The 12,518-nt window shown below is 51.4% G+C and overlaps 1 protein-coding gene across 1 annotated transcript; it reads left to right on the top strand.

Moving 5' to 3' along the window:
* Positions 1–1,100: 1,100 nt before the first annotated feature.
* LOC114890277 (G-patch domain and KOW motifs-containing protein-like) lies at positions 1,101–10,086 on the top strand. The gene is made up of 11 exons (XM_029213714.1): positions 1,101–1,690; positions 2,473–2,627; positions 2,727–2,851; positions 4,646–4,755; positions 5,555–5,768; positions 6,138–6,270; positions 6,933–7,086; positions 7,265–7,388; positions 7,480–7,549; positions 8,079–8,164; positions 8,258–10,086. Exons 1-11 carry the CDS (start codon positions 1,533–1,535, stop codon positions 8,387–8,389), a joined length of 1,461 nt encoding a protein of 486 aa, XP_029069547.1. The 5' UTR covers positions 1,101–1,532; the 3' UTR covers positions 8,390–10,086.
* Positions 10,087–12,518: the final 2,432 nt, after the last annotated feature.

The raw sequence follows: 12,518 nt of genomic DNA, 5'->3' as shown, positions 1-12,518 counted from the left end.
GGGCCTCTAGAGAGGAGGCCAGACTATTTTATTAATACAGTTGACCCTTGAACAATGTAGGCATTAGGGGCACTGACCCAGCGCAGTCTAAAATCCCTATATAACTTTTTTTTTTTTGGCTGTGTTGGGTCTTCGTTGGTGTGCACAGGCTTTCTCTAGTTGCGGCCAGTGGGGGCTACTCTTCATTGCAGTGCGTGTGCTTTTCATTACGGTGGCTTCTCTTGTTGCAGGGCACTGGCTCTAGGCACGCAGGCTTCAGTAGTTGTGGCACGTGGGCTCTGTAGTTGTGGCTCGCGGGCTCTAGAGTGCAGGCTCAATAGTTGTGGCGCTTGGGCTTAGTTGCTCCGCGGCATGTGGGGTCTTCACGGACCAGGGCTCGAACCCGTGTCCCCTGCATTGGCAGGTGGATTCTTTTTTTTTTGAATTTTATTTTTTTATACATCAGGTTCTTATTACCCATTTTATACATATTAGTGTATATATGTCGTTCCCAATCTCCCAATTCATCACAACACACACACCCCCAGGTGGATTCTTAACCACTAGGCCACCAGGGAAGTCCCTAAAATCCCCGTATAATTTTACAGTCTGCTCTCCATGTTCTGCATCCTCGTATTCAACCAATCTTGCATCATGTAGTACTGTAGTAGGTTGTTTAGTGAAAAATATCCACGTATAAGTGGACCCTCGCAGTTCAAACCCGTGTTATCTAAAGGTCAACTGTATTTGAATCTAGAGTTTGTCCACTATTAAATCTGTCATCTTGTAGGTACCACTTACATGTCTATTATTTATTATTGTACACAACTGGCACTCACAGATTTTTTTCTCTTTTTTTTTAATAAATCTATTTAATTTTATTTATTTTTGGCTGCGTTGGGTCTTTGTTGCTGCACGCGGGCTTTTCTCTGGTTGTTGCAAGCGGGGGGCGGGGGTGGCTACTCTTCGTTGTGGTAAGTGGGCTTCTCATTGTGGTGGCTTCTCTTGTTGGGAGCATGGGCTCTAGGTGAGTGGGCTCAGTAGTTGTGTCTCAAGGGCTGTAGAGCGCAAGCTCAGTAGCTGTGGCGCACAGGCTTAGTCGCTCCGCGGCATGTGGAATCTTCCCGGACCAGGGCTCGAACCCGTGTCTCTTGCGTTGGCAGGCGGATTCTTAACCACTGCACCACTAGGGAAGCCCAGATTTTTTTTTTAATGATTTATTTTACCTACATTTCCCACACCAGTAGGGCACAGTAACGCGCACACAGTAGGCGACCAATAAACGCCTACACGAAGGAGTGACGACCTAGCAAGAAGGAAGCCACCTTCTACCACGCCTACCTTCCCCAAGAACTACATTTCCCTGTACGCCACGCGCTCTTGTGAAGTAAAAAGAGCGGCAATTACTTCCTACTGCCCCTATCCGCCTTCGCCTGGCGGTGCCACAGTGTTTCCTGGGAAAGGTAGTTGTAGCGCTGGTGGTCAAGCCCCAGCACAGCGAGCGCAAACTAAACTTCCCAGCAAGCAGCGCGCCGGCCTGGGACGAGGGGAAGATGGCGGACGCCAAAGATGGTGTTTTGTGGCCTGCGGGAGCCTCCAGTGCCCCAATTTCATTCACCTTCAGTCGCACGTCCGCCCGGAGATGGCTGGCGGGAGACGCGGCTCCGGAGAAGGATTTCTTGAAGACCGAGAAACGGAGGGAGCTGCAGAGGTGAAGCGCTGGGTGTTTCATCCCTTGGAAAGCGGTGCGGTGGGTGCCTGCGGGAGGGTGGAATCTTGAGTTGATTTTCTTGGTGACAGTGGCCTGGGAAGTCTGAAGCACAGCCGGAGAAGATCCGTGGAGGTCAGAAGGCGGGAGTTAGTGGGGGAGGTGGGGAAATTGGACCTGTTGGCCGAGGGGATTGAGAGGAGAGGATGTATTCCTGAGAGGGTGTGTCTTTAGGACTTGGGGACCCTGAGGAGCGTGCGTTCTGAAAGAAGGAAAGGAGGGGAGAATGACAGGACTCCTAGTGTCCCAGGTGAAGCGTTGGGGCTTCTCCCATACGGGGAGCAGGATGGAGTGGCAGATTGAGGTTGGGGGAGGCTATCGTCAGCTTAATTAGGAAAGGAAAGTCTGAGGGAGGGACTTCCAGAAGAGAATCAACCATCTAGGAGGCTGGTGTGGAGCCCGGAGCTGGGGAGAGTCTGGGCTGAAGATGGTGATTTTTAGGTCATAGTGGAAACCACAGAAGTGGGTCTTGAGATGAACAGAGGGTCCAGAACTGAGGACTGATTCTTCGAAGGCACTGACATTTAAGAGTTGGGGGTGGGGGAGAGAATCCAAAGAAAGCACCACCAGAGGTATAACAGGAGAGCCAGACAGGAGAAGGGAGGGTGTAGTCAATGGGGCTGGGGGTGTGTTTGGCTCTTGTGTTTCTTCTGAATGAAGGGTTGTGGCTCAGAACTCACTGATTGTGCTACTCTCCCAACTTCACCCCTCTGTGTCCACATCAGTGTGCAGCCCTCAGAAGCCCCTAAGGAACTTGTCATCCCTTTGATCCAGCATGGCCATCTCAGGCAGCCACCGACCCAGGCCCCTGGGCCATCCACACATACTGAGGTCTTGGTGGATGGGATGCTGTCCCAGGCTGTGAAGGAGCTCATTGAGGGTGAGTGCTCCCTCCTTTGCCTTGCCCTAGTGAAGGAAGAAGGGGAGGAAAATGGAAGGATAGGGTGGAACCTCATTGCTCCCTCCCATTCTTCTTTAGAATCCACGAAGTCTCTGGAGGAGAGAGAGAATGCGGGTGTCGACCCCACGCTCGCTATCCCCATGATCCAGAAAGGATGCACCCCCAACGGGGAAGGGGCAGACAGCGAACCCCGGGCTGAGACAGTGAGCTGGCCCCTGGCCTCCCTCCTTCTCCAGTCTCTCACTGCCCTGTCTGCTAGGACTTGTGTCCCTGCACACAGCAGGCAAAGTCTGTGTGTGTACTAAAGGCCTGCTGCCTCGCCCTGCCTCCTTCCATCCTTTTTGGAAGCATTAACAAATGAATCCAGATATTGAGGTGTGAAAAGATACTTGGATTCTGGGATTATCTGAAGGAGCTGAGCAAAGGGAACAGGAAATATAAAGATCCTGAGGGTAGACTCTGCCTGGAGTGTTTGAGGAACATCAAGGAGACCAACGTAGCTGGAGTGGAATGAGTGACAGGGAAGAGTAGTAGGTTAGGTCAGAAGTGGGCCATGGTGAGGACTTTGGCTTTTACTCTGAGTGAGGTGAGAGCCATGGGAGGGCTCTGAGCAGAGAAGGGACAAGACTTATGATTTGACAGGCTCTCTCTTGCTGCTACAAGCAGAACAGACTAGTAAGCAGAGGTGGAGGCAACGAGAGCAGCAGTCCAGGCTAGAGGTGATGGAGACTCAGATCAGAGTGGTAGGAGTGAGGCCGGGAAGACAGGTAGGGTTTAGTGAGAGGGAAGAGGAGGGTGAGTGCTCCTAATGGCAGCAACCACCCAGACAGTGGCGTGGTGGCAGAAAATCAGTGTGGTGTGTGTCCATCAGTGACAATCTGTGGTGTGTCTAGAGCGAATATAAAGAATTGAGGGAGTGATGATGGGAGGTGATAACAGGAGAGGTGAGGGGTGTGTCCACAGAAGTAACCAAGCCTGTCTTTCATACCCATGGACCCTACTTTTCACCTCTTCGTTCACAATTTTTTGGCAATGCTTGTTTGGGTCCTAGTTCTCCTATAGCCCCAAACCAGAGAGACTCTTTCGACTGAACGGTTCTCATCAGCCTTCAGACATCCTCTGGTATCTTTCATCTTAAAAAGACCTTCACTTCACTCTCCATCCTGTTCCAGCTTTGGCCTCCTTTCTCTAATTTTCCCTCTTCTCAGAGCCTTCTGCATCTCAGTTGATCACAGTTCCATCCATCCTTCCTCTCCAAAATACAACCAGAATCTGACCACTTCTCACCATCACCACTACCACTTCTCTGGTCTGAGCCACCAGCATTTTTCATCTGGACTATTGCAGTAACTTCCTCACTGGTCCCCTTGTGGCTGCCACCCTATCGTGGCTCCTGCCCAGGTCTCCTGATTAATCCCTTACCACCGCTCTTTGCCTCCACATCTGTTTCAGTCAGATTGACTTTTATAATGCTCTCCACACATAGCAGATCTTGTCCTGCCTCAGGGCCTTGCTCTTACTGTTCTGTCTGGAGGACTCTTATCTTCAGGGTTCCCTCTGTCTCTCCTCTGGTCTCTGCTCAAATATGAACTCAGTGACACTCCTTTCTTCAGCCCTCTGCATCCCCTTAACCTGCTTTATTTTTCTTCATATGACTTATCACTACCTGGCATATCATGTTTTATGAATTTTATTTATTCTGTCTCCACAACTAGAATGTAAGCCACACAAAGGGCAGGAGTTTTTGTCTGTTTTGTTCACTGTTTTATCCCCAGCACCTAGAACGGTAGCTGGCACAGAATAGGTGCTTTATAAAGATTTGTCCAAGGACTGAACATGGAGGAATAAAGTGAGGGATGGCAAGAGGAAATAAAAATTCACCCTTGAGCTGACTGGAAAAGAAGTCTCGAAGGTCACCCAGTGGGTCATAGCAAGTACACTTCAGAGGGCCCACTGTAAGCCAAGCCTGACCGTCCTTCCTCTGCCTGAACCCATAGGTGCCGGAGGAGGCCGATTATGAGGCAGTCCCTGTAGAGGCCTATGGGCTGGCCATGCTGCGGGGCATGGGCTGGAAACCTGGCGAGGGCATCGGCCGTACCTTCAATCAGTGAGTTTCTAGGGTAGGGGCAGGGGACAGCAGACGGGCCAGGGAACAGACCCCCATGGTTACCGCCCACCTAGAACCATCCAGGCAGGGAGAGGGCACATTACCACCCTACGTATTTCAGTAGCCCCTTCCACTACTCTTTAAGCCTCCTATTTGCCCTTTGAAACTCCATTAAGAGATCCTATTCTGTAAAGATTGCCTCTCTGGGCATCAGCTTCCTCATCTGAAAAATGGGGATAATAACAGTACTGACTTCCCAGGGCTGTTGTGAGAGTTAAGTGAAATGATACACATAAAGCACTTACAGTAGGCCCTGGCCCCAGGTAAGCATAGGCTAAGCACTTGCTATTATCATGATCATACAGATTACAATCCGTTCTCCACAGTTCCAAACTCTAAAGAATTCTGAAAACCAAACTTTTTTTTTTCCATAAACTATTTGGCAGCCAAATGTGAACTGAATTGACATTGAGCTTTTTACAATCTGTTTCTCTTGCTTGGTATGAATAGTCATGGTTTCCCATGTAGAAAAATTAGTATATTTTGTTATTGGGATCTGCCTCATATCCCACTGTAAATACTGTGTCATAGATGTTATACACTGTAGGTTATTAGGTTGAACCAAATAAAATTGCCATTTCTGCAGGTCAGAAATAGTCCCTAATATGAGATTGGGAAGGATACTCTCAAATATATTGATAGGTTGGGATTTGGGTGGTGGTTGGGGGTAGGGGTGGGGAACGGAGCGCTGAAGACTGATGCATCCCCCCAACAAGCCCATATTCTGTGTTCCCTGCAGAGTGGTGAAGCCCCGTGTCAACTCACTGAGGCCCAAGGGGTTAGGGCTGGGCGCCAACCTGACTGAGTTCCAGGCCCTGGCCCCCACCGGCCCCCACCACCTGCTGAGGCCAGATGAGGAGCAAGAGAAGGATAAGGAAGACCAGCCTCAAGGACTGGTGCCTGGAGGAGCTGTGACGGTTCTTTCTGGCCCTCACCGAGGCCTCTATGGGAAGGTAAGGAACCAAGATGTGCCTGGAGCCCAAGACAGGCAGCAGGGAAAATTGACATGAGGGTCAGAGGGAGGCAGAATTGGGTTTGGGGTATAAAGGCTGGAAGTCCTTGTCTTTCAGGACTGCCTGGCCTGCCGCTTCATTCAGTAACTCAGGACTGCTTGCTGGGCCTTTCAGAGCCTCAGTTTTCAACTAAAAGGGAGAGAATGCCATATGCCACAAGTCCCTGAGGATTACATACTTAAAGTGTATCCCAGCCCCACAGTCTGCCGGGAGAGGCACAGGGGTCAGGCCTATTAGAAGTAAGGGTGGACAGCGTGGTCCTAGGAACGTGGGTCAGGTCCACTCACTTCTTCCCCCCCAACACTTTAGGTGGAAGGCCTCGACCCTGACAATGCTCGGGCCATGGTCCGTCTGGCTGTGGGGAGCCGCGTGGTGACTGTTAGTGAGTACTGCCTGCGGCCTGTCTCCCAGCAGGAGTTTGACAAGAACTCCTTGGATCTGAGTGAGTGAGCCTCTTAACCTAGCTGGGGGAGTTGGAGAAGTATTCCTGGGGCGGGGGTTAAATCTGCAGAGGGGCAGGACAGTGGTCTGCCTGGCAAGAGTGACTTCTAGTCACAGTTAAGAGGTGAGAATGAACATAGTGGTTTGTTCAGTTCGATTGAAGAGAGGTTGATCTAGTACCCTTGGGTCTTTAGCCTCTTTCTGAGGAAGAAGGAACAAGTGTGGAAACCAGTTCCTACCCTTGGGATGTCTTTGTCTCTTTGGGGTGGTGAACCTCTCTTTTGCTAGGGACTGACAGCAGCTAGGACTAGGGCATGATGGGGAGGAAGGCATTCTAGGCACGTCAGTAGGATGGATCCGTTTGGCACATAGGAGATGGGAGCTGACAGCCCTCCAGGAGTCCCTAGCCCACCCTAGGCAGCTGACTCAGGTAAGCACTGACAGGACAGGCTAGCGTGGTTGAGCAAGGCTTCCTGAAGGAGGCTGAGACAGTTGAAAGGAAGGGGAGAGCATTCTAATAGCCCAGACAAAGGCTTGATGGTGAGACGGGCACTTTGGCAGTTGGGAGGTGGCCTGGTGGCCTGAGGCTGAGGTGTAGCCTGGAAGGGAAGAGAGGGAGACATTGAGGTTGTTTCCTGGTTCTCCCCACACCCCCTTGAACAGGCCAGGTGAGCAAAACTTCCCCAAGGCAACAGAATGGAACAACCTCATCATGGAAGGCCCTTCAGGATCAGGACCTCCACGTCCGGCAGGAGGACTCAGCGAGGAAGCGGAAACACCATCCAGACCGGTGGGACCCTGAGCATCTCAGATGGAGGTAGGGGTCAGGGCTGTGGGGAGGCTCCAGCAGTCAGAGAAGGCTTCTAGGGCAAGGCACGTGCCTAGAAGGAACTAGGAATGGCATTATGAGTGGGTTTTAAGACATCGGCAAAGGTGGGATGACCAGAATGTGCCTCTGATAAAGAACTAAGCCTGGTGTTGGCCCCGCTCCACAGACAGGATGAGCCTGCAGCCAAGAGTGAGAAAGCAGCTCCCAGGAGTCAGCACTGGCTGCACAGGGACCTGCGTGTGCGGTTTGTGGACAAGCTGCACAAGGGTGGCCAGTATTACAACACCAAGGTGGGAGCCCTGCACCTGGGTCCGCTTCCTCCCCAGGGACTGGGCCCACTTAGCTCTCTAACATTCTCATATCCCCTGGCCCTTTCCCCAGATGACAATCGAAGATGTCCTGAGCCCAGATACCTGTGTGTGTCGGACAGATGAAGGCCAGGTCCTGGAAGGTGAGTCTGAGGGATGGCCATTGGGTTGTTATCATCCTGGAGGCTGATTGAGAGGGCTGTCTTGGGCCAAGAGCCTGGCCAAAGGCGGGAGGTTGGACAGAGTTAGGTTTTTTGCAAGACCCAGCATCCTCTAACAGATCATTAGACGCTTCCATGATGGTGAATATCTGAGCCCCACTTTCCTCTTCTGCAAAATTAGCACGGAGATAACCTATTTCTCCCTCTTATAACTGGTGCCTTGTAGGGATGTGTGTAAGCTCCCCGTGCAGGGCAGGGCATACAACGTGCCCACAATAAATGGTATCTGCTATCACCCCCACCCATCATCATCATACATAAATGCTCCTTTTATTACAACTATTGCCAGGAACTGCTCCTTAGGTTTTCTCCTCTGTGAAATGGATGTGGGGGCCTCGCATCTGTCAACAGGCACAGAGTGGCACCAGAGAATACAGGAAAGGCCCTTCTGACAGGACCCTGACTGGGCTGACCCTTGCTGCGGGTCTCACTCCCCTCTCCTTGTCCACAGGCCTGAGGGAAGACATGCTGGAGACCCTGGTCCCTAAGGTCCAGGGCAACCGGGTGATGGTGGTGCTGGGGCCATGGGCTGGAAGGGTGAGTCCAAGACCTGGGAATGGGCGCGGGAGCACTCAGGGAGTGTCCCTGAGTCTGGGTTGGCCTTGCTGACTCCACCCGCCCCTACTCTAGGTGGGCCGTCTGCTGGACCGGGACAGAGAGCAGAGCCGGGCTCTTGTGCAGCTGCAGAGAGAGAATCAGGTGGTGGAGCTTCACTATGATGCCATCTGCCAGTACATGGGCCCCAGCGACTCGGAGGACTGACCTGTGGACACACTCCCATCCCCCAGGTTGTTACCAATCCCGTACAGTGTGAAAAGCCTGCCTTCACGAAGGTGGGGGGGGGGTCATGGTTCCGCCCTCCACTTGCAGTGCAGCCCTGGGACAGGATGGACCAGAAGGGAGGCTAGAATCAAACCTAGTATTTACCAGAACTTAGTATATAATAAAAACCAGTTCTGGGCTTTCCTGGTGGCGCAGTGGTTGAGAGTCTGCCTGCCGATGCAGGGGACGCGGGTTCGTGCCCCGGTCCGGGAAGATCCCACATGCCGCGGAGCGGCTGGGCCCGTGAGCCATGGCCGCTGAGCCTGCGCGTCCGGAGCCTGTGCTCGGCAACGGGAGAGGCCACAACAGTGAGAGGCCCGCGTACTGCAAAAAACAAAAACAAAAACAAGAGATCATAAATGGTGTACTGAGCTGTGAGTGGAGATGGGAGCTGCGCTGATTGAGGTGGGAACCAGTCCTTTTTTCAGCCCCACCGCCCAGCTTGGGCTGCTCACCAAGTGGAAGGATCCATCCGCTCCCGAGCTCACTATCGGAGTCCAGAAGCTCTGAACACTGTCCCCGAGCAGAGACTAGGGATTCTGGAACACCACATCTCTGGACAACTTTCTGAGCAAGAATCTAGCAGGCTCTGCTTTTACTTTTGGTCCAGAGCAGATGCCCAGAGGATATCTTGAGCCTGTGACAGGAGTCAAGTGGAAGGGAGGCTTCTCCCCACCAATGGGACGTGTTAGCACTACTTTCCAGAGGAGTCAGTTAATCTCGGGGCCCCCGTTTTAGTCCCAAAACTTTGAAGGTGAAAAAATTTTGTCTATCTCGGGTAGAATTTCTCTGGTTGCTCCAGGTAACTGGGTTCTCAAAAAGGTTATCCTTTTTCCATTAAAGGGTTCCAGAGAATCCTTTTTCCTGTTTAATGGCCTAAGATACAAAATCAACAAGGGAAGAAAAAAACATCAGGGGAAGTCAGAACTTTAGGCACAAGTGTTTCTAAATCATCCCCAGTCACTAAGCCATTGATGTAATTAATGGTATTTGAGTTAGATCTAGGCTTCTGGTATAAACTCCTGATGCTTCAGAACACAGCACAGCTGTGGAGAATTTAAACACTTCCCCCTCAAGCAGGATAATAAAGGTGAGCTTCTGTCCTTGCCAAGCAGAGACAGACTACCCTTTTGAGCCAAAATGAGCAGGTATAGAAAGACAGTGAGTTGGCCAGATCAGTGTGCCTAGTAAGGCAAGGGATGATTAGAAAACCTTCCAGTATAGTAACCCCAATATGAGGAACACTTACACAGACCGATTTACTTTTTTTTTAATCGTCCCTGCTTAATTCCAGAACTCTGTTTTCAAGATTAGCCAAACAGGGTTGTTAAGACAGATACCAGAGAACAAACCCCCACCCCCAGTTGCTCGTTCTCGAGTCATCATCGTGATTGCACACGCTGCCCTGGAATTCCAGGCTGAGTTGTATTTTTAATCTTGGGAAGGGTTAGGGGACTTCCCTGGTGGTCCAGTGGATAGGACTCCACGCTCCCAGTGTAGGGGGCCCGCGTTGGATCCATGGTCGGGGAACTAGATCCCACATGAGTGCTGCAACTAAGAAGCCCGCATGCTACAACTAAAAGATCCCACGTGGGGCTTCCCTGGTGGTGCAGTGGTTAAGAATCCGCTTGCCAATGCAGGGGACACGGGTTCGAGCCCTGCTCCAGGAAGATCCCACATGCCACGGAGCAACTAAGCCCGTGCGCCACAACTACTGAATCTGCGCTCTAGAGCCCGCGAGCCACAACTACTGAAGCCCGCATGCCACAACTACTGAAGCCCGCACGCCTAGAGTCCGTGCTCTGCAACAAGAGAAGCCACCCAATGAGAAGCCCACACACCGCAACGAAGAGTAGCCCCCGCTCACTGCAACTGGAGAAAAGCCCGCGCGCAGCAACTAAGACCTAACGTGGCCAAAAATAAAAATAAATAAATAACTATTTAAAAAGATCCCACGTGCTGCAACTAAAGACCTGGCGTGAGCCAAAAATAAATATTTTTTTAAAATCTTGGGAAGGGTTGGGAGTTCTAGAGGTTCCCAATTTGGCACACCCAGAAATCACTTTCCTATGCTGTTATGTGCTTCACCCAGTCAAGAAGGCCGCCTCCTTTCTCCAAATCATAATAAATCCATCTTGGTAATGCCCTTGAGAAGGACAGAAAGCTCCTCGGGGAATGGGCCTGGTCCCATGTGTCTGCCCTGCAACGTGGCATAACCTGGCAGTTTCAGACAAATCCCTCCATCTCCTCTGTGCGCCATGACACTTAAAACAGATCTTTCACCAGATCTGGTTTCCTGGAGTTAATGTTTCTCCCGAGCCTGCCTTTGGAAATGGGGCCTGAAGTTCTTGAATACGGCCCTGTGTCCAGAAGGCCTAGCCCTCGGCAGAGCGCCTGGTCCCCCCAGGGCAGATCATCGGTGCTTTACATGCTTGCCCTGAGAGGATCCCTCCTGATGCCTCAGTTTGAGGACAGGGCTGCTTACATTCCTGGAAGCGTAGACAATATCAGGAAGCTTTCCCGATCTGCCCCTTGTTCATTGTGTACAAATACCCTTTGAGTCTGTGCAGTTTTCTCGGCTGCTGTGCCTGCTGCCAGTATTGCCCCTTAGGCAGTGGTTACTGCAATGACAGCTTCTGTGAGCCCATGAACTCTCCACAGACCACTCACAAGCTGGGGACCGTGACCCGTACAATTTGTCCAGACTGGCTTCCACATCACAGGGTCTGAGCAAGATGTGGGTGAAAAAGCATCTGCCTCTTCTGCCAAGTCTCCAGAAGTTTCCCTGGCAGGGTGCAACCTCTGTTAAAAAACTGTCCAGACACTGAACCAGGAATGTGTGGCAGCAGACTCAAGAAGCAGCTTCTCTGCCTTTTGAGAGAGAAGCGAAGTATTTGGGTGATTGGGACTACTGCGTGGGGCTGAGCTTGGTGGAGAAATATACAGGTAGGCCCTTCGTTTCTGACGTTGCTTCCTCAGCCGGGGGATGCTCCCCTCCACTCCCACACTGGGGCCTCTTAATCTCCATGTTTGTAGCATCAAGCAGAGAGAGAAAGTATGCAACAACTTGGAAAGCTACATCCTCACCAGGTTACCCCTATTTCTCCAATTCATTCATCAGGCATCTGTGGGGAACCCCTACTGTATGCCAGATACTATTCTGCATGCTAGGGATACAGTAAAGGGTAAATCATTCATTCAACAAGTATTGAGTCTCCATTCTACGCCAGACATGATTCTAGCTACTGAAGATTTAAAAAACACCATAAACAAAACAAAGATCCTTGCCCTTGTGGAGCTGACATTCCAGTGGGGCTGAGAGGCAATAAGCATAAGAAGTAAATGATCCAGTATGTTAGAAGATGCTAACAGCCATGGGGCTGGGTGGGGGGGAGCGGGGAGAAAGTACAGCAGGGTAAAGGGGATCCAGAGTGGGCAATATTCATAGGATGGCCAGGGAAGGCTTTACTACAAAGGTGACATTTGAGAAAATATATGAAGTGAGGGAGAGTCATGCAGCTATCTGGAGAGTGGTCTGAGTCAGGAAACAGAAAGTGCAAAGGCCCTGTGGTGGCACCATTGCTGGTGTGTTTGAGGAATAGTGAGGCCAGTGTGGCTGCAGGGGAGTAAATGAGGGAGAGGGGATGTAGGAGGTCAGGTCCGAGAGGTACTATGGTGCTTTGAGGGCCACATGCAATGTTCTGACTGAGGTGACAATCATAAATCTCCATGCAGCCACTGCCAGAGACTGCCTGTTGATGCCACCCCCACCCCCACAGCCACATTAAATACAGCTGCCCATCAAGTGCTTTGGTCAGTCTGGCTGATTTCCACTGTCAGGAACTGACTCTCCCACTGGCTGCCCAGTGGGGCTGCTGGAACTTCCTGGAAGGCTTACTTCTCTGTCAGTGCCAGTGGGGTACTTTGAGGCATTGCCTCAAACTTGGGAAGCAACTTCCTTCCCAGGCCTCGGAGGAATCCTCAGCACTTCCACACCCCACCCCACCCCACCCCCATCTTTAACCGCTTCTCTGGAAGAGTTATTGTCTGAAAACAGACACCACCAGCT

The sequence above is a fragment of the Monodon monoceros genome, unplaced genomic scaffold (assembly GCF_005190385.1).
Source record: "Monodon monoceros isolate NGI ecotype Baffin Bay Population unplaced genomic scaffold, NGI_Narwhal_1 Contig5447_ctg1, whole genome shotgun sequence".
Classification (NCBI taxonomy): Eukaryota; Metazoa; Chordata; class Mammalia; order Artiodactyla; family Monodontidae; genus Monodon; species Monodon monoceros.
This window is presented reverse-complemented; position numbering and strand designations above follow the sequence as displayed.

What these genes read in the sequence shown, in the direction of transcription:
- LOC114890277 (XM_029213714.1), top strand. Translation starts at nt 1,533, where the DNA reads ATGGCGGACGCCAAAGATGGTGTTTTGTGGCCTGCGGGAGCCTCCAGT. An exon ending in AAACGGAGGGAGCTGCAGAG is followed by an intron (nt 1,691 to 2,472) that starts GTGAAGCGCTGG and finishes TGTCCACATCAG; the next exon opens with TGTGCAGCCCTCAGAAGCCC. An exon ending in TGTGAAGGAGCTCATTGAGG is followed by an intron (nt 2,628 to 2,726) that starts GTGAGTGCTCCC and finishes ATTCTTCTTTAG; the next exon opens with AATCCACGAAGTCTCTGGAG.